The 22293-nt window shown below is 37.0% G+C and overlaps 1 protein-coding gene across 1 annotated transcript in view; it reads left to right on the top strand.

Moving 5' to 3' along the window:
* Positions 1 to 22293, top strand: part of Usp33 (ubiquitin specific peptidase 33) — a 67846-nt gene that overhangs the window by 17454 nt on the left and 28099 nt on the right. The window contains exons 2-13 of the mRNA XM_013018333.1: positions 40 to 44; positions 380 to 513; positions 695 to 748; positions 1377 to 1439; positions 2918 to 3070; positions 4778 to 4880; positions 8182 to 8251; positions 11055 to 11168; positions 12242 to 12320; positions 14247 to 14664; positions 17805 to 17945; positions 20640 to 20752. Of these exons, the coding sequence (XP_012873787.1) occupies positions 433 to 513; positions 695 to 748; positions 1377 to 1439; positions 2918 to 3070; positions 4778 to 4880; positions 8182 to 8251; positions 11055 to 11168; positions 12242 to 12320; positions 14247 to 14664; positions 17805 to 17945; positions 20640 to 20752 (1389 nt within the window). The 5' untranslated portion in view covers positions 40 to 44; positions 380 to 432. The remainder of the gene's footprint in view (positions 1 to 39; positions 45 to 379; positions 514 to 694; positions 749 to 1376; positions 1440 to 2917; positions 3071 to 4777; positions 4881 to 8181; positions 8252 to 11054; positions 11169 to 12241; positions 12321 to 14246; positions 14665 to 17804; positions 17946 to 20639; positions 20753 to 22293) is intronic.

Below are 22293 nucleotides of genomic sequence, written 5' to 3'. Positions count from 1 at the left end.
TCCAGGTGAGCGCTTTACCACTTGAGCCACTGGTTTTCTGGTGGTTAATTGGAAATAAGAGTCTCATGGCTTTTTCTGCTTGGGCTGGCTTTGAACCACGATCCTCAGATCTCAGCCTCCTGAGTAGCTAGGATTATAGGAGTGAGCCAATAGTGCCTGGCTAAAAAAATTTTAATAAAATGTTTTTTGGTAAAGAAAATACTTTGCATTCAACTTTGCTTCAATTATTTCCAACTTCAATTATTTCAGCTTACTTAAGTAGGTCTGAAAATATACTTCTGCAGGACAAACTTGTAAATTTGTATCATTCTTATGTTACCTTTATTTTAATTATTTGTAGCATGTTAACATTTTCTAATTAATATTTTGGGTCACTTTTAGGTACTACCTCATTTAGAAAGCCTTGGGAAACACGAAAAAAATTACAACAAAATGTCAACTTTTCTAAATCATTGTCCACATTTGGAATCAGTTGGTGAAATAACAAAAGAAGATTTGATACAGAAATCTCACGTAAGATACAAATTAATGTTCCTTAAAAATAGTATTCACTTTTCTTCTGGTTAGACATTTCTCATAAATTACTATGAAAATTCTAGTCATGAGTCTCATTTAAAAAAATACATACTGTAAATTGTATACATTTGGCTACATCAGTATAGCAAATTTTTGCCTTTTGTATTTTTTTCCTAAGGGTACTTGTCAGGATTGTAAAGTCAGAGGACCAAATCTTTGGGCATGCTTGGAGGTATGTGTACATTTTTTTCCTGAAATTTTTGTTCTAAATTTTTAGATTAATGGTAACCTTTTTTTTTTTTTTTTTTGATGCTTAAGAGAATTTTGTAGCTGGGCACTGGTGGTTCATGTCTGTAATCCTAGCTACTCACGAGGCTGAGATCTGAGGATTGAGGTTCAAATCCAGCCTAGTCAGAAAAGTCACTAGGTGACTCTTATCTCCATTTAAACATTCAAAAACTGGATGTGGAGCTGTGGCTAACCTGAGCAAAAATAGCTCAGGGACAGTGTCCAGGCTCTGCGTTCAAGCCCCACAACTGACCATTTTTGTAAATGAGCATTCATTGAAAACATCATTATTCATAACAAAAAATAAAAATTCAAACTACGGAAGGATTTTAACTTAAAAGAATCTTGTTGAGTTTTTAGTTCCTTGAGATACATGGTTTTTATTAAAAATCACATAACTTTTTATTAAAAATAACATCTTTCAGCTTAGAAATTTTGTTCTGCTTTAGTATATAACTGGAAATTAATTTAATCATTGAGTTAAAGCATGTAATCAAAACAACAATAAAATTATAATGCTGTTATAAATTTATGCATGTTATAAAATACATTTTCCTTTTTGTATTTTATAGAATAGATGTTCATATGTTGGCTGTGGTGAATCACAAGTAGATCACAGTACCATACATTCTCAGGTATGTATGTAATTGCAGAATGTAAGACAATTATTGTTGGTGCTGACAGTTAAACCTAGAGAGTTACATGTGGTAATTGTTGAAGTTAGAGTAAATGCTTAGGTTTTTGAAATGTTGAACCGATTTTTTAAATATTTTACTAATACTCTATTGCTTTTTCCTGTACATGATTCTGAGTGAAGTACCCTTTCTACTTTGCTGTGGTTGTTTGTTGCTTCCCTTGTGACTCTAGCATGCATCTTTTATAGTAGTAGATAGATCTCCCATTCTAACCTGTGTTTCTTGTGTGAACTCTGGGTATTTTGGCTAATAAAAGTCTTGAACTCATATCCTCATATTCTCTTATTTATTATTTTTTTTCCCACTAATGGCTAGAGCTTTGTTATTTGAGCCACCCTGCCTCCAGTCTAGAATTTTTGCTGTTAGAGACTCTCTCTTGGACTTTAATGCCCAGACTGGCTTTGTGCTGAAATCCTAAGATAGTTTCTTGAATAGCTAGAGTTGTAGGTGTGAGCCACTGGTGCACAGCAAGTAACCTGTGTTTAAGATGGCCCTCAATGTCTCCACAGCATCAGCTGTTCTTAACCAGGTTTCCTCAAGAGAATTAAGCCTAAATACACAAAGCCCAAAGCACAGCTGTACATGATTTACTTCTCTGAGAATCTAGAATAGTAGTTGTTGTATGCCATCCTTGGGAAAATTATTCGTTTAAATTATTTCTGTAGGGCTAGATCCTCTTGCAGAACTCTTGAGGTAGGTTAGCATTTTGTTTATCCAAGAACTCTTGTTAACCTATTTCTTGAACTATTTGTGTTTTAACTTATTTGTCTTCTTTTGCCATTCTAATTTTCTAAAATAGTTAACCTATATTTGTTCTGTAGAACAGAATCTTATATTCTTGTATTTAACATTGTATAATGAGTAGTAGGGGGAAAAAACAATAGAATAACCTAGAATAGCTTAGATGTAATTACTGTACTTAGCAGTTTATCCAGAAAGTTTTTTTTGTGTGTGTGTTTTGTGCTCTAAATTAGCTTTTTTGGTATGAATGGACAGCAGTTAACAGGGAATGAATCTGATCAAAGTTCCTTTTATGCAGGGATAGAAATATCACAAAACCTTTTATTATAATTTGCATATGCTAATAAAAAGCAAAAAGAAGGCCATCAGTTTTTACATTTTTTTTTTTTTTTGAGTTCGGTCGTGGTGCCTGAACTCTGGGCCTGGGCGCTGTTCCTCAGCTCTTCAGCTCAAGGCTAGCGCTCTACCACTTGAGCCACAGCGCCACTTCCGGTTTTTTCTTTTTTGCTTATGTGGTGCTGAGGAATTGAACCAAGGCCTCATGCATGCAAGGCAAGCGCTCTACCACTGAGTCACCTTCCCAGCCCCCATCAGTTTATCTTCTGTGATTATTTGAAGGAATTATTTTTAAGTATATCTAATTTTGGTTCCTTTCCCTTTCCTGTGAAATTATATAGGAAACAAAGCATTATCTAACTGTGAACCTTACCACTCTTCGAGTATGGTGTTATGCTTGCAGCAAAGAAGTATTCTTGGATAGAAAACTAGGAGCTCAACCTTCATTGCCTCAAGTAAGGCAACCTCAACAAATACCAGAAAACAATGTCCAGGTAATTAGCTATTTTAGTTAAGTTATAGTTACTGTTTCTGCTAGAATAAAATTCAGAACAAATTGTAATCAGTCTTGAATGTGGTACAATATACAAATTCTTTTCTGATGGTTTATACCTAGTTTTCTGTGACTTTTAAACATGTTAACAAATAAAAGACATGAAGTTAATTTCATATAACTTATTGATGGTTAAAACATTTTAATATTTTGTCATTTAGGGGCTGGGAAAGTAGCTCAGCGGTAGAGTGCATGCCTTGCAAGCATGAGGCCCTGGGTTCGATTCCTCAGCACCACATACACAGAAAAAGCCGGAAGTGGTGCTGTGGCTCCAGTGGTAGAGCGCTAGCCTTGAGCTAAAGAGCTGAGAGACAGCGCCCAGGCCCAGCATTCAGGCCCCATGATCGGCCAAAAAAAAAAAATTGTCATTTAGAAATTAATCAGAAGAAAAGTTATTTGTATAGATTCCTTTAAAAATACAAACTTTATAGGTTTGAATACAATTCAACAAAGCATCAGTAGCAAAATGTTGGATATTTTACAAGTGACAAGATTTTTTTCAAATAGCAAGTTTTTTGGGGGTGTAGTAAGATTTTGAATATTTAAGCCTCTGTACTCCTATTTAAACATTTTGTACCATTCTTATAAAACCAATTACATTATAAATATTAAATGATGACTCAGATGTCCAGTATGTAAAGATAAGTTCATATATTTGTATTACAGACATGGAATAGACTATAGTAAGAACTAGAGTATATGCAATTACCTGCCACCTGAGTGTTGCTGAATGTTGAACCTTGTAGTTTCATCTTCTCAATTTGTAAATTCTGATTATTTTTATTTATTTATTTATTTTGGGTCCGGTGGTGGGGCCTGAACTCTGGGCCTGGGTGCTGTCCCTCAGCTCTTCAGCTCAAGGCTAGCCCTCTACCACTGGAGCCACAGTGCCACTTCCAGCTTTTTTCTTTTTTCTTATGCGGTGCTAAGGAATCGAACCCAGGGCCTCAGGCATGCAAGGCAAGAGCTCTACCACTGAGCCACCTTCCCAGCCCTGATTATGTTTATTTTTATGTTTGAATTCAGGGCCTGGGATCTGCCCCTGAGGTTTTTTGGCTCAAGACTAGTACTCTATTACTTAAGGGACAGCTCCACTTCTGGCTTTTTGATAGTTAATTGGAGATGAGTCTTATGGACTTGAAGCCCAGGCTGACTTCAGATTGTGATTCTCAGATCTCAAGTTCTTAAGTGGTTAGGATTACTAGCATTGAGCCACTGGTAGATTCTGATTTTTAAGTGTCTTTTTTCTAATTTAAACTTTAGTTCAAATTTTCTTTTGGTTTTTGCCTCCCTATCCACCCCCCCCCCTTTTTTTTGGCCTGAGGATTAAACTTGGGGCTTTAGGATTGAGAGACAAGTGCTCTACCACTTGAGCCATGTTCCTGTAGTCCTTTTGCTTTTAGTTTTTCAGATCAGGTCTTGAGCTAACTTTGTCCTAGCTGGCCTCCAACTTTGATAATGTTACTCACTAGTGTAGAGCTATTTCCTACAAAATATAAATGCAAATTTTATAGAAGTTAATACCATAAATTTGTAGTGCTGTTATTAAATGACATCTTTTAATAACTTTATAGTATTAATGTTACGTGAAGTAAAATTATTTTTCACCATTTAATTTACTCAAGTGAATTATATCTTTTTTATTTAGGACTTTAAAATACCTAGTAATACAACATTGAAAACTCCTCTGGTGGCTGTATTTGATGATCTGGATATAGAAGTAGAAGAAGAAGATGAACTTAAGGCAAGAGGTAAAACAATTCTCCTGTGAAGCACTGTTTGGTGATCCTCTGTCTTTAGGAAACTATGCAATTGAAATTAAATCTAGAAGTAAAAGGGACTGGAGATAATTACAAAAAAATAACATTGTATTCCTAGGTAAAGCAAACTTGGTTTCTCTATTCACTTTTCCAGAGAGAAGTAGAGATTTCACCAAAGCAGGAATTTACTCTTTTGCAATTGAGCCTTTTGTACTTTTGCAAAACTTGCCTTTTGATATTTTTTTTTTTGGTTTTTTATTTAAAAAATTGTTTTGTTGGGGCTGGGAAGGTGGCTCAGTGGTAGAGCGCTTGCCTTGCATGCATGAGGCCCTGGGTTCGATTCCTCAGCACTCCATAAGCAAAAAAGAAAAAAGCCGCAAGTGGTGCTGTGGCTCAAGTGGTAGAGTGCTAGCCTTGAGCTGAAGAGCTGAAGGACAGCGCCCAGGCCCAGAGTTCAGGCCCCACGACCGGACCCTCCCCCCCCCCCCCCCCCCCGAAAAAAATTGTTTTGTTGTTGTTGTAGGTCTTGAACTCAGAGCCTGGGTTCTGTACCCAAGCTCGTTCGATCAAGGCTAGCATCTACCACTTTGAGCCACAGTACCAATTCAGGTTTTCTGGTCGTTAATTGGAGATGAGTCTCATAGACTTTCTTGCCTGGACTGACTTTGAACAGTGATTCTCAGATCTCAGCCTCCTGAGTAGCTAGGATTACAGGCGTGAGCCAGTGATGCCTGGCATGAGATATATTTGATCTCAGCCTGTTTTTGTGTCAGTGATAGAGTTTGGTGGGGAGATAGTAAGGTATCTTTGGGCAGAATTTCCAATGGAAAGCAGAGCATAGTATTGCATGCCTATAATCCTAATACTTGAGAGGCTGAGACAAGAGGATTACAAATTTAAAGTCAGCTTGGGTTGCATAATACATTCCAGACCAGTCGAGGCTCTATAATGAGACCCTGCTGCAAACAAATAAAGGATTTCCAAGGGACAACATTTATTTGGAAAAAAGATCAGGAATATTTGATAGGTCTCTAGCATATGCACTTTCTTATTCAACCTTTATATTGTGAACCAGTTTGTTGATATTGTGTACAATTTTTTGGGCCCACTGTACTTAGTATAAACTTGAAATTTTTTTTATTCTTGATGTTAGGTGTGTACTTAATATATATTAAATAATTTTCTAGAAATTAACAGTTTGCTTTAAGTTTAAAACATTACTAGCGGGGCTGGGAAGGTGGCTCAGTGATAGAGTGCTTGCCTTGCATGCCTGAGGCCCTGGGTTCAATTCCTCAGCACCACATAAAGAAAAAAGCCGGAAGTGGCACTGTGGCTCAAGTGGTAGAGCATTAGCCTTGAGCTGAAGAGCTGAGGGACAGCGCCCAGGCCCAGAGTTCAGGCCCCACGACTGGACCCCAAAAAAAATACTAGGGATAATATATACTCAGTATATTTTATATTTTAGCCCTTTCAATCCACAGTATTATTATTATTATTTTGCCAGCCCTAGGGCTTGAACTCAAGAACCAGGCACTGTCCCTGAACTGCTTTTTTTTTTGCTCAAGGCCAGCATGCTACGTAGCACTTGAGCCATAGTGCCACTTCCTGCTTTTTCTGTTTATGTGGTACTGAGGAATTGAACCCTGGGCTTCATGCATGCTAGGCAAGCACTCTACCACTAAGCCACACTCCCAGTTCTACAGTATTAATTTTATTAAATACTTTAAAATATGTTAATTCAGTTATGTTTTAGAAATTCTTAGAAGTTTATATTTCTGGGTTGGGATGTAGTTAACTAAGTAGTAGAAGCATTTGTCTAGCATGTGCCAATCCTTGGGTGTGATTTCTAACATAAGAAAAAAAGAGACAGGTTGGAGGTAAAGCTCAAATGATAGAGTACTAGCCAAGCAAACCATCTGAGAAAGAGATAAAGAGAAAATAGGAGGAAGAAAGAGTAAAGAAGGAGAGAGGGAGCCAGGCGCCAATGGCTCATGCCTGTAATTCTAGCTACTCAGAAAGCTGAGATCTGAGGACCACGGTTCAGAGCCAGCCCGGGCAGGAAAGTCGGTGAGACTCTTCTCTCCAATAAACCACTAGAAAACTGGAAGTGGCGCTGTGGCTCAAGTGGTAGAGCGTTCGCCTTGAGCTGAAGAGCGTAGGGACAGCGCCCAAGCCCAGAGTTCAAGCCCCATGACTGACCCAAAAAAAAAAAAAAAGAGAGAGAAAAAAGGAGAGAGGGAGAGAAAAATAAAGTTCACATTTCCATTTTTTTTTCCAAAAAGCAAACAGCACAAGCTTACACTTATACTAGGCAGGCGCCCTACTATTAAGCTATATCACAAGCCCTATAATTTTATTATTGAAGTATTTGTTATTACTGCTTTTGCTGTTGTTATACTGAGAATCAAATGCTTTATCTTTTTCTTTTTTTGGGGTGGGCCGGTCGTTGGGCCTGAACTCTGGGCCTGGGTGCTGTCCCTCAGCTCTTCACCTCAAGGCTAGCACTCTACCACTTGAGCCACAGCACCACTTCCGGCTTTTTTTTTTTTCTGCTTATGTGGTGCTGAGGAATCAAATCCAGGGCCTCATGCATGCAAGGCAAATGCTGTACCACTGAGCCACCTTCCCAATCTTTAAACTATCTGTTCAGTTCCTTTTTATTTTAAAGTAATGGAGTAAATGGATGAAAATGAACTTGAATATATGGAAGAGATAATAATTGTATTTCGTTTGGAAAGGAAAAGGATATTTATCTTACCATATGAGTTTTTGCATAATCATCATGGAACTATTTTGTCAAATAATTAAATGGGTTGTGTTGAGAAATGTAAATCTTCTTAGAATGTTCTAGAAATGTCTTTAGAAATGTTCTTAGAAAATAGATTGAAGTGGTGCTGTGGTTCAAGTGGTAGAGCACTAGCCTTGAGCTGAAGAGCTCCAGGACAGAGCCCAGGCCCAGAGTTCAAACCCCATGACTGACAAAAAAATTATCTCAAAAAAGCTAAAATAAAAAGAATTATTTTGGGCTGGGAAGGTGGCTCAGTGGTTGAGTGCTTGCCTCGCATGCATGAGATTCTGGGTTTGATTCCTCAGCACCACATAAGCAGAAAAAGCCAGAAGTGACACTGTGGCTCAAGTGGTAGAGTGCTAGTCTTGAGCTGAAGAGCTGAGGGACAGTCCCCAGGCCCAGAGTTCAGGCCCATGACCAACAAAAAACAAAACCCAACTCAATAACCACCCAGAAAATTGAATCATTTGTTGCATCATTGAATTTATATTTTTTTCTCACTAGGTCTTACAGGTTTGAAAAATATTGGAAATACTTGTTACATGAATGCAGCTTTGCAGGCACTTTCTAATTGGTAAGTAGAGAAATTCATTTTCATTTTACTTTTTTTTTTTTGTCGGTCATGGGGCTTGAACTCTGGGCCTGGGCGCTGGCCCTCAGCTCTTCAGCTCAAGGCGAGCGCTCTACCACTTGAGCTACAGCGCCACTTCCTCATTTTACTTTTTATGTAGCTTTAAATGTCATTTTTGGAACAGAAAATCATATAGCAGGAGTTGACCCTTGCCTAAGGTAGAGTAGGCAAGAAAGCTGTTGGTCTAGACATGATGTATATCCCTGGTAAGGTGGGGTTTTTTTTTTTTCCCACTAGAAAATGAAGAATGTGAATAATTATTTTCTTGCTTTTAGTTTAGAGAGCCTATGAAAATAACATTTTTCTTTATAGGAAACCCTTTAATAAAGCATTCAGATTTATTTTATTTTATTTTTGCTAAATCATACCAAGTCCTTAGGGCAGGTACTAACTTTATATACATCAAGTCAGGACCAGAGTTCAGAATCACTGACTGATGTTTCAGGAGCATTGCTTTGCCTTTGTAAGGGTTCTTGTGGCAGGAAAGGAGATTGACATTTTTGAGAACTGGAAGAAAACCTATATTACATGAGTATGGTAATAATGGTAGTGAATGACATAGGTCTGGGTCATGTAGGCCATATTAAAATTTAGGTCCTTAATCTTTATTGTACTAAGGTACCACTGAAGATTTTTACAACAATTTGATATAATAATCCATTTTATGTTTTAAAAAGAGCATTATAGTTGCCATGTTGGAAAGGAAAGAATATAGAATTTGGAAGATCAGTTAGGAGCCTGTCAAGTAACTAAAGCAAAAATAATGGTAGATTGTACCATGTAGGTTGATAGGAAAGAGTGGATGAATTGTATATAGACATTTTAGGAGAATGATTAGTTGATAGGATATGGTTAGATTAAGTAGAGAAAGGAGAGATTTGAAGTTGGAATATCACATCTTGAAAAAGCCATAGGACAGTTTTATTCCTTTAATTAATTAATTGTTTGGGAGAGGGTCTTGCTATTTAGTTCAGGCTGGCCTCAAACTTGGTTCCTCTGCCTCAATTTCCCAAGTATTGGAAGGTGCCACTATGTCCAGTATGAGTATTTTTTCTATCCATGCGAAAACTGAGTACAGAAGTTTATCTTTGTCATGGGTCTCACCTGAATACTAAATCAGAATTCCAAACAGATTTTTGTGTATATGTTTGTGGCCTATTTTTTAATATTTAGTGATGCTGGGGATGGAAGCTAGGGCCTCATTTATATTAGAAAGTGTTCTACCACTGAGCTGCACCCCTACGTATTGTTTTATATATTTTTTGTTTATTGTACTACTTCCACAAATTTACTTTGCAGTCAACTAATTTGATTTCATTAGGAAGATGTGGGCAATAAGGCTGCAGTATTGCAAGGGTTTAGTGGCTATTAAAATGCCTTCAAGAAAGGTTTAGTTTATTGCTGTCAGGATTTGGTTCTTTGTTGTATCATTTTCCTATACTGAATACATTTACAGGAGTGCCCTCAAGCTAATCAAACTTGTAAAAGATAATAAATTCTTTCAAAATTGTTAGTTTGAGTTGGGTGCTGGTGGCTCACGCCCTGTAATCCCAGCTACTTAGGAGGCTGAAATCTGAGAATCGCAGTTGCCTGGGCAGGAAATGTCCAGGAGACTCTTATCTCCAGTAAACCACCAGAAAACCAGAAATGGCGTTGTGGCTCAAGTGGTAGAGCTGAAGAGCTGAGGGACAGCTCCCAGGCCAGAGTTCAAGCCCCACGGCTGACAAAAAAAAAAAAATGTTAGTTTGAGCCACCAACAGATATATTAGAATATAAAAGCATGGAGGAAGAACATATTCTCTTGAAAGCAAAATTTTGGCCATGTTAAATTTGAAATGCCATAATATTTTTCAGTTTGAGCATTGGTATAAATGCAGATTAGATGAGATGATGGATTGATGTTATATAAATTTGGCCACTTTTGGTGTATGAACAGGAATTTAAGACCATTTAAAGAAAAGAATATATTAGAAGAGAAAACGAGTTACTAGATCAAGTTTTGAGAATATATTTTGATGGCTAATAGCAGGAAGAACAATAAAAAAAGTTTTTGTTTGTTGAGACAGGGTAAAGAGAGGTAAGGGGAAAAGTGCATTATATTGGTGAAGAAGTTTGTTCAAGAGTTGGGATAGCTGGGGGGGAGGGGTGGTACATGCCTGTAACCCCAACACGCAGGAGAGTGAGGCAGTATTGAGGCTTTGAAGCCATCTTGGGCTACATAGTAGGACTGCATCAAAAAACAAAACCGGGCTGGGAAAGTGGCTCATTGGTAGAGGCCCAATGCATGCATGAGGCCCTGGGTTCTATTCCTCAGCACCACATAAGCAGGAAAAAGCCAGAAGTGGTGCTATAGCTCAAGTGGTAGAGCACTACCCTTGAAGAACTGAGGGACAGTGCCCAGGCCCAGAGTTCGGCCCCATGATCGACAAAAAAACAAAACAAAACAAAAAACCAACCAAAACCAAGGAGTGAGTGGGTCTGTAAAAAAGATTACTTGAAAGAAAGCAGAAAGGTGTTTGGATCTAACACATAGAAGACTGTATGGGTGCTCCAAATCTGATTGATTGAGCTTGTTAAGGATGTGAAGAAATGAATATGAAGGTAGGCATTAGAAAGGGGTGAAAAAATAACAGATACAAGGATCTGTGTGCTGTCAGTTTATTACATGACTAGAAATTAATCATTAGGAATTAGAAATTGTTAGGTTTTGATTCCAGTCTAACACTTTTTTCTTCTTAAAAACTAGCCCACCTTTGACGCAGTTTTTTCTTGACTGTGGAGGATTAGCTAGAACAGATAAGAAACCAGCAATTTGTAAAAGTTATCTCAAACTAATGACAGAATTGTGGCATAAAAGCAGGTATGTACCTAATGTATGTATACTCAAAATGAATTATACAAATATTAAAAGTATGAAGGCATCTTTCTTTAACTGAAAAAGTGAGAGAGCTTTGACATACTTCAGTTAAAATTTGAGCCTGTTACATTTAAGACAGTATCCAGATTGGCATAGTCAGAATGCTAAATTGATAAAGATGCTGTTACTGAAACACACTACTTTAACACAGAGACATGGCATTCTTACAATGCTAGAATTAGATCATAGATACCTTTATTAAAGTCTATCTGCTTAAGTATGTTTGTTTTAAAGTTTGGCATTAGGACAATAATTATTTGCTGTAAGGTGTTAATTTTGTCTAATTATAATTTAGGAACTTGCCCTTTAAAAAATCATTTAGTTAGCCAGGCACCGGTGGCTCACGTCTGTAACCCTAGTTACTCAGGAGGCTGAGATCTGAGGATTGAGGTTCAAAGCCAGCCTAGTCAGGGAAAGTTCGTGAGACTCTTATCTCCAATTAACCACCAGAAAACCAGAAGTGGCACTGTGGCTCAAGTGGTAGAGCACTTGGCTTGAGCTGAAGAGCACAGGGACAGCACCCAGGCCCAGAGTTCAAGCCCCATAACCGACAAAAATAACAAAAAACAAAAAAATCTTTTAGTGAAGTATGATTTTAATTGGGAGAGGAAAGAATTATAATTAAAAATAATTTTAAAAATTTGTGCCTATACTGTGGCTTGAACTCAAAGTCTAGGCTCTGCTCAACGCTGGTGCTCTGCCATTTTAGCCACAGCTCTACTTCTGGCTTTTTGGTGGCTAATTGTAGGTAACAGTCTCATGTACTTTTCTGCTCACTGTTTTTGAACCTTGATCTTTAGATTTCAGTCTCCTAAGTGGCTTGGATCATAAGTGTGAGCCACTGGTGCCTGATCAAAAGTTTTCCTTTTAAAATGTTTTCTTTTGGGGAAACTGAGAAGGGGACTGACTAGTAGGAGCAGAGAGACAGAGAAAGTAATCACGGTGACTATATACATGATGAAAACCACTAAAAATGTATGAAAAAAAGCCAATACCAAAAATGGTTTCTTTCTCAGGCCAGGGTCTGTTGTGCCTACTAATCTGTTTCAAGGAATTAAAACTGTTAATCCAACATTTCGAGGATATTCTCAGCAGGTTAGTCTATTGCTTTTCATTCATTATTCGAATAATATTTAATAATTTTGTAAATGATATGCATTTATTTGTCCATTTTTATCATTCTTTATTGACCAAGAATATTAATGCTTTATATTTTTCAGCTTTCTTTCAGTTTATTATAAATTTATAATTATATATTTTTATAAATACAAATATATAAATTATAAATTATTATGTATATTTTTCTAGAAACTTTGAGGATTGGGTATGCTATATATCAGTATACTTTTTCTGTTTATTCTAGTGAGTTATACATCCAGAGATAGATAACATTTTCAGTATTTTATGCTTTAAAAAAATAGCACTTCTGCCAGTGCTGGTGGCTCATGCCTGTAATCCTAGCTATTCAGGAGATCTCTATCTGATGATTGCAGTTCAAAGTCAGCCAGGGCAGGAAAGTTTGTGAGACTTTTATCTCCAATTAATCACCAGAAAACCAGAATTGGTGTTATGGCTCAAGTAGTAGACTGTTAGCCTTGTGCTGAAGAGCTCAGGGACAGCCTCCAGGCCCAAAGTTCAAGCCCACGAAAGAAACCCCTCCCCCCCAAAAATAAAAGCTCTTCTGGGCACAAAACATTTATTATCATTATTATTATTATTATTATTGTGGGTCGTAGGACTTGAACTCTGGGCTTGGGCGCTGTCCCTGCGCTCTTCAGCTCAAGGCAAGCGCTCTACTGCTTGAGTCACAGCGCCACTTCTGGTTTTCTAGTGGTTTATTGGAGATAAGAGTCTCACAGAGTTTACTGCCCAGGCTGGCTTTGAACTGTGATCCTCAGATCTCAGCCTCCTGAGTAGCTAGGATTACAGGCATGAGATACTAGTGCCTGGCTTTGTTTTATTATTTTGTAAGGCAGCTTTTATTTTTACTTTTTCATAGCTAAGAAATTGTACCAAACTGTGTAATTATAAGAATTTTCTTATGTAATTTAAAATTTTCTTCATTGTTAATTTATTCATATTTTTATTAATACATGATAGACTCTATCTTGGGCCTTTTTGTTTTTGTTTTGCTGTAGATCAAACATAGTGCTTGGTGCACATCAGGCAAATGCTCTTCTATTGAACTACACCCGAAAAGCTTGTCTGGGCTTTTTAATCCATTTCTTTGATCTGTGGTATTTTGGATTGATATCACTTGGCAAACTTTCAATTACTATAGTTTTATGTAGCATCATTAGTATATCTCGCCCTGGTGCATTTTTCTGTTTTTAAGCCATTACCTAGTCCTTCTTTTTTTTTGGTCAGTTGTGGGGCTTGAACTCGGCCTGGACGCTGTACCTGCTTTCCCGCTTACGCTACAGCGCCACTTCGATTTTCAAGTGGAGATAAGAGTCTCATGGGGACTTTTCTGTCCAGGCTGGCTTCGAACTGTTGTCCTCCGATCTTAGCCTCTTGGGTAGCTAGGATTACAGGCATGAGCTTATCTCATACAAATTCCAAGATCTCCAAAGGTTACAATTTGATGGTTTAAATTGAGACCCAAGAACTTATATTTTCAGAATGCACTTCAGGTGGATCAAGAGTATTTTTTTTTTGAGATGCATTCAAGAGTAGATAAAGCTGTAACTCAGTCAAAACTTTTACATACTTGAATTTAGAACATGTCTCTAAAATCTGATTGTTACATGAAGCATATAATTATTTTATCTCTTATTCATTTAGTTTATGAATAGCAGCACTAATAAAAGGTGACATTGAAATCATCTTGTTTATTAAAGCTTTGTTTTATTTATAAATTTCTACCATTTACTGTATCTTATCTATTTTCTTATGTTCTATAAACTGGTATTGTCTCATTGTGATAATGTATACAGTTGATAACCGCATGTTTCATGTTTTTTCTTAAGTTCCTAAATATTCATATAATAAAGTGGTAACATTATGTTGTTGATATGTTAGGATGCTCAGGAATTCCTTCGATGTTTAATGGATCTCCTTCATGAAGAATTGAAAGAGCAGGTCATGGAAACAGAGGAAGATCCTCAAACTATAACTTCTGAGGAGACCATGGAAGAAGACAAGAGCCAATCGGATGTAGATTTTCAGTCCTGTGAATCTTGTAGCAGCAGTGATAAAGCAGAAAATGAAAATGGCTCCAAAGGCTTTTCTGAAGATAATAATGAAACAACAATGTTAATTCAGGATGATGAGAATAATTCAGAAATGTCAAAAGACTGGCAAAAAGAGAAGATATGCAATAAGATTAATAAAATAAATTCTGAAGGAGACTTAGATAAAGATAGAGACTCTGTATCTGAAACTATTGACTTAAATAACCAGGAAACTGTCAAAGTACAAATACATGGCAGAGCTACAGGTGACAATTTGTTCATGAACATAATGTTTCACTTGTAGACAATGAGTGCTTAAATAATTGTTAAAGTAGGGACTTTTCATTAATAGACCTAAAGTTTAGTGGTATTACATGGGAGTATTAAAATTATAGACTCTGAAGAAAAGATGGTTTATTTACGACATTCAAACTGGGTATTTAGCACATAGCTGTAACCCCAGTAGTCAGGAAACTGAAGCATGAGGATCAAGAGTTCAAGGGCAGCCTGGACTATATAGCAAGCATAAGTTATAGCCAAATAGTTGGAGTCATGACTGACTCAGCTACAGAGTACTGACCTAGTGAGATTCCTTGCATTGAAACCCCAGTCCACCCAAAAAGTAAACAGAAAAGGAAACTTTCCCCCTCCTTTTGAACTAGACATTCATCAAAATTCTTTTATATATGTAGTTATGTAAACTATGTAAATAAAAGAAATGCATTTCTCAAGATTCTGCAGGCTATGATTAAGACAACAGCAGATCTGGTGTCTGGGTGAGGTCCTCAACACGTCGAAGATTGAAGGACAATAAAATGGTCAATTCAGAATTAGCCCTTTTATAATCTGTTTATCTCAACCTAGTTCTGTTGATCCTAGGATTAAAAAAGCAAAATAGGGCTGGGGAGGTGGCTCAGTGGTAGAGTGCTTGCATGAGGCCCTGGGTTTGATTCCTCAGCACCACATAAACAAAAAGAAAAAAGCCAGAAGTGGTGCTGTGGCTCAAGTGGTAGAGCACTAGCCTTGAGCTGAAGAGCTGAGGCCCAGAGTTCAGGCCCCATGACTGACCAAAAAAAGCAAAATAATCCAGATTGTCCTTTTCTAATTATATACTCTTACTCGATTTTGATGACTCTGACTGGAGTTACATCCAGTGTTGTTTTGTGTATCATATTTATATTTTTAAAATTTAATTTATCATGGCTTAATGTGTTGTTTAGTTTTCCAATGTATATAAAATTAGGCCATCAGAGGTTTAAATTATGTGACCTTAAGTGGCTGACAAGTAACAAAAATTTTATCTTGGTAATTTCTGAAAATTGATTGCTACTAAGTAATTTAAATATTTGAATTCATCCAGAGTTCCTTCTTTGCCAGGTGTGTTGGAATACTGCCTGTATTCCTAAGTACTTGGTGTGTAGAGGCAGCTTGAGATAGAGTGACACTCTGTTATAAAACAAAATAAGAAACCCAAAGGAAACAAAAGGTTCTTTTTATAGAATAGTTCCTTAGTCTTAGGAAGTCTCGTGATTTAGCTGTGTACAGTATGTAGATGTTTTCTAGTCAGGAAAACTAGGAGTGTTAGGTTCTGATCTTATGTAGATATTTAGTCAATAAGTATATGAAATATCAGTACTGAAAACCTGGACTGCTATTCATCTCTTCCTTGTTCAAAACCCAATTAAGCCTGATTAAGGGACATACTTTTTATACTTGGTCCTTTTAAAACTGGCCACAGGTTTGTCTTACACATAATAACTAGGTAACCTAAATCAGGGCAGTGAGTTTTTATGTTTTAAAAGCTTGGTGAAAAAGTGTGATCAAGACCTCATGGCACACAAAACCTAAAATATTTACTATCTGCACATTTATAGGAAAAACTTGCCAATCCTTTTTCTAGATCTAAGTATTGACATTTTTCCTCTTCAAAAAGTCTATGGTGAGCCTTTTTTCTCCAACAGGGTGTAGTCTGACTTGGTCATAGTTGATGTATTGAGAAAAGTCTGTGGTAAAATGGTTTTGCATTGTCTGGAAAAGAAAAATTTCTGTAAATATTCTGAATGAGGGTGCTTTATTAACATGTTTTCTTTTTATTTTCTTTTTTTCATATACTTACTGACACATTGGCTCTTGCATGAAATACATGTTAGATACTTCAACAGCAAACCATCAAGTTAACTCTCATGAAGCTTTTTTTTTTCTTTTTTCTTTTGGTCATGGGGCTGTCCTTCAGCTCTTCAGCTCAGGACTAGTGCTCAACCACTTGAGCCACAGCACCACTTCCTGTTTTCTGAGTGGTTTATTGGAGATAAGGACTCATGGTCTTGCCTGCCTAGGCTGGCTTTGAACCGAAATCCTCAGATCTCAGCCTCCTGAGTAGCTAGGATTACAGGTGTAATCTGGCCCTCATGAAACGTTTTTTGATTCATTTTGCAATTTTGTTCTGAAAAAAATCTTAATGAAAAGATTTATTTTTCATCACAGTAAGAGAGTGTGCATGGCTAATTTATGCCTGAATTTCTTGTGTAATTTTGATTGCTATGTTAGTCTGTAAGAATAATCTTGGTCTGGGGTGTTGTTGCTCAGTGAAGGATTACTTGCCTAGCAAGTGGGTCTATCCCTGGCATCATTAAATAATAAGTTAAAAAAATTAAACTACTAGGTGTATTTTATTTTCTTTCTTTGATGCTGGGGCTTGAATTCAGGGCCTCATGCTTTTTTGGGGGGGTCTGGTCGTGGGGCCTGAACTCTGGGCCTGGGTGCTGTCCCTCAGCTCTTCAGCTCAAGGCTAGCCCTCTACCACTTGAGCCACAGCGCCACTTCCTGCTTTTTTTCTTTTTGCTTATGTGGTGCTGAGGAGTCGAAGTCAGGGCCTCAGGCATGCAAGGCAAGCACTCTACCACTGAGCCACCTTCCCAGCCCGGGCCTCATGCTTTCATTGGTTTTTTTTTTTTTGGCTCAAGACTGGCTCCTTATCACTTGAGGCACACCTTCACTTTTTGCCAGTTCATTGGAGATAAGAGTTTCAGGACTTTTCCTGTGTGGACTGACTTTGAAGTACAGTGCTCAGATCCTAGAGAACCTAGGATTAAAGGCAGGAGATACTGGCATCTGGTTGTATTTTTAAATGTATAAAACTTGGACCAAGAAGATGCTGTTTGGCTTCGTATTTTCACTGTTCTCTTTCTGAATTGCCTATAACCATAATTGATTTTAAACATTAATTGGGTTCGTAGGTGGAAAAACACTTATTTTTCTTTGCAAAAAAACACTTTGTTTTTCAGATATTTCATCTGATGCACATTTATATGTATTGCATTGAGATTGTCAAACTTTTGCTAACATTTTTGGACACATGGAATAATTTTGTTATTCAAGGTAATAATACAACTTTTAAATATTGCAGACTATATCACTGATGTCCATTTGAACGAACTATCTACATCACAGATTATTCCATCTAATGAAGGTGTTAACTCACGTTTATCTACCAGCCCTCCTAAACCAGGCAATTTGTGGCCAGGATTGGCATCTACTCACAAAAAAGGTAAAAAGTTACCTTTATTCAAATTCTTTTGTTTTGAATATTAAAATGCTGATTTTGGACAAAGGGGTGGACTTGTTCAAAGCACATGTATGGAATTTTCACAAATAGCTCCATATTGTTATGATTTTTAAAAAATAATTTTTATTGAAATTGATTGCATAAATTTCACAGTATTGTGAACTAGTGATACTTAAAGTCACAAACACATTTTAACCTTCACAAGGCAAATTACCATTATCATGGTCTATAATGTTTGTGAATTCTACGAGCTTTGACAGTACAACTGTTTCTTCCGCATCGGGTGGTATGTGCATTTCTTGCTTTTTGCTTAGTGTTAGCTGCTCCCTCTTTCACTCTCATTCCCTCCCTCCCATCACTTCCCTTGAGCTGCTTAGTTCATTTTCATCAATGTTCAGTGCAGCTGATAGGTCCCTCTGTTGTATATTTTCCTGTTTCCCTTTGATTCTAAGCCCTCCTCCTAGCTTTTCCTCAGATAAGCACATATATATATGTATATATATATATATATATATATATATATATATATACATACACACCATATATGTGGTCAAGAACATGGAGTCATTTAGAAATGATACAACAAATTGAGTGGAGATCCTTTGTTTCTTGAGTCCTGTTTACATGATCATATCTCCTTGTGAATGCTGGTTTTTAAAAACTGCCAAAAATTAAGTGTTAATTTTGATATTTGATCATTTGAAGGATATGAGTGTGGTACTCTTTTGTTTTTAATGGGGAAGCCTTGCGTTTGCTAGGCTGATGCACTTCCCATTTGAACCATACCTCTAACCCAGCTTTTGTGTGTGTGTGTGTGTGTGTGTGTGTGCTCAAACTCAGGGCCTGAGACTGTTCTTTTGTGCTTATGGTCTTGAGCAACACTTGAGCACTTAAGCAACACTTGAGCAACACCTCCTTTTCTGGCTTTTTTTTGGTAGTTAATTGGAGGTAAAAGTCTCATGGGCTTTTCTGCCCATGCTGGTTTTGAACTGGGAACTTCAAATCTCAGCCTCCTGAGTAGCTAGGATTTATAGGCATTAGCCACTGGTACCCAGCTACTTTATTTTTTTTTTAAGTTTATATACTTTAAAAAGATACATATATACTTAAATTTTTAAAAGATCACTTACACAGCAGGGCACTGGTGGCTCATGCCTGTAATCCTAGCTACTCAGGAGGCTGATATCTGAGGATCACGGTTCAAAGCCAGCCTGGGCAGGAAAGTTCGTGAGACTCTTATCTCTAATTAACCACTAGAAACTTGGAAGTAGAGCGCTAGCCTTGACTGAAGAGCTGAGGGACAGCACCCAGGTCCAGAGTTCAAGCCCCACGACCGAAAAAAAAAATACTTACACACTGAGGGCTTATATTGTTATATCTCCACACATATTTACACATATATGTGTACATATACATACACTCACACACACACACATATTTTTGGAGATGGATTCTAGTGAAGTTTTCTGCCTGGGCTGGCCTCTAACCACCATCCTCTTGAATGTGGAGCCATCTGAACTTCGTCAGTGGCTAGAATTATATGCATGTGTCACCTGGTGCCTGGCTAGTATTCTATATATAAAATTTTTATTTACAGTTGAATTCACTCTTTATTAAAAATTTCTATGTTTTAATACATGTATAAATGTTTTTTTATTACAAACACAATACAAAATATTTCTAATACCCTAAAAGAATTCCTTCATGCTATTGTTTTGTAATCAGATCATCCTTCTACCCCTAAGGCCTGGCACTGTTGATACTTGGTTTCTATTGTTTTGCATTTTCCCAGAATGCTTTACAATGAAGTCTTACAGTATGTAGATTTTGAAACAGGCTTCTTTTACTTACCATAAAGTATTGTTTGGGAACCAGTTGTATTATTGCGTGTCTGAATAGTCTGTTTCTTTTCATTACCAAATTGCATTTCATTGTATTAGCCCCTGTTAATTCACTCATTTAAGGACTTTTGAATTGTTTCCAGTTTTTAGCAATTATGAATAATGCTGCTGTAAAAATTTGTGTACATATCTTATTCTGAACATAAATTTTATTTGCTTAGGATACATATACTGAGTTTTATTGTTCAATTTATTTATTTATTGCTTGCCAGTCCTGGGGCTTGAACTCAGAGTCTGGGGACTGTCCCTGAGCTTCTTTTGCTCAAGGCTAACACTCTACCACTTGAGTCATAGCACCACTTCTGGCCTTTTCTGTTTATGTGGTACTGAGAAATCGAACCCAGGGCCTCATGCAAGGCAAGCACTCTACCACTAAGCCATATTCCCAGTCATTATTATTCATTTTATACTTAATATTTGACAAAACTGTGAAACTTTTCCAGTGTCTATACTTCAACCAGCTGTGATTAAGAATTCTACCTTTATAAGGTATAAAACTTACAGGTTTACAGATGTTAGATCTTAGGTTTTCTCAGATCTCAGCCTCCTGAGTAGACAGGATTATATATGTGAACCACTGGTGCCTGGCTTCCCATTCTTCTTAATTCAAGATTGTTTTCATTTTCCCATATGTACATTTATAGTGGCCAAGAGTCATATTAAAAAAAATGAAACCAGTTGAAACCTTATTTGATTCAGTTTGTTTAAAAGAATACTATTGAAAGGAGTCTTAAAAACATTTTGTTAATGTTCTACACTTATTTTTCAATTCTAGCTCAGTCTGCATCTCCAAAGAGAAAAAAACAGCATAAGAAATACAGAAGTGTTATTTCAGACATATTTGATGGAACAATCATTAGCTCAGTACAGTGTCTGACTTGTGATAGGGTGAGTATAAGGGAATTACAATACACAGAAAGTTTCTGTGTAATGCTCTTTTAAAAAATGATATGAACAGCCGGGTGATGGTGGCTCATGCCTGTAATCCTAGCTACTCAGGAGGCTGAGATCTGAGGATCATAGTTCTAATCCAGCCCGGGCAGGAAAAGTCTGTGAGACTCTTATCTCCAAGTGGCTGTTGTGGCTCAAGTGGTAGCGTGCTCTCCTTGAGCTGAAGAGCCAAGGGACAGCACCCAGGCCCAGAGTTCAAGTCCCATGACAGACAAACGAAAAACAAAAAGTGGTATGAAAAGTTTAATTTCTTCTTATTGTGCCTATTTGTACATTTTTTTGTTTTTATATCAACATAAATTTGATTCTAGAAATAGTTTAATTTGGGGGGAATGATAGTGACGTGCATTATCAGGAAAATTACCAAGTTCTTCATGTGTTTTAGTACATACAGGTAAGAGATTGTTCTGGCATAAGAATCGGTAACATATGCATATTTTCCCTAGGCTGATGGAATTATCGTGCTGGGATACTGTTGCTACTCACAGGCTAAGGCAGTATCTCTTAGATTTGGTTTTGTTTTTAGTTGAAAAGCATTTTCCTTTGTTAAGACAGGGGCTCAGATGAAAAAGTAGCCTCAGGATCATAGATAACAAGGTCATGAATTATCATAATCATGATTTTTTAAAAAAATACATAAATCCTTCAAAGTTTCTTGGCTTGTTGCTTTAGTGCATTAATAAATATAGTTAATGAATATGAAATAATGTTTCATAAAGGATTGAAAACTTTTAATATAGTTAATGAATATGGAATGATGTTACACAAAGGATTGAAAACTAAATTTAAGGACATTCAATAGGGTTATTTTAAAGTAAGTTATCAATTGTCCAAACATATTCTCAGCTGCAGGTATTTGCTACATGACAATTCTTTCAATGACAGACTACATATATTATTGTAAGATATATTACCTAAAGACATTATCTAAGTTTATAAGTACATGATGTTCACACAAGGAGAACACATGATCTAACAGCATATGATATATATATATGTATATACCCACCCCCTTCATGTCAAAACTGTTACCAGCTTGTAGTCCTTCATATATTCAGGAAACTGAGGAAAAATGATCATTTGAGCCCAGAAATTTTACCAGCCTGAACAATATAGTTAGATCTAGACCAAAACAACAACAACAAAAACCCACCATCAACAAGAAAGTAAACAACTAACAAAAAAACTATTACTAATAATCAATTTCCAAAGAAATTAGCCTGGGAATGTGGCTTAGTGGTAGAGTGCTTGCCTAGCATGCATGAAACCCTGGGTCTGATTCCTCAGTATCACAGAAACAGAAAAAGCTGGAAGTGGCATTGTGGCTCAAGTGGTAGAGTGCTAGCCTTGAGAAAAAGGACATTGCCTAGGCCTTGAGTCCAAGCCCCAAGACTAACAAAACACACACACACCTTAAGCATTAAAAGGCCCTTGGTGTTTACCTCAAACACACACACACACACACACACACACACACA

The sequence above is a fragment of the Dipodomys ordii genome, unplaced genomic scaffold, assembly GCF_000151885.1.
Source record: "Dipodomys ordii isolate 6190 unplaced genomic scaffold, Dord_2.0 Scaffold39, whole genome shotgun sequence".
In the NCBI taxonomy this organism is placed as follows: domain Eukaryota; kingdom Metazoa; phylum Chordata; class Mammalia; order Rodentia; family Heteromyidae; genus Dipodomys; species Dipodomys ordii.
The sequence above is the reverse complement of the archived record's forward strand: the minus strand, read 5'-3'. Positions and strand labels throughout refer to the sequence as shown.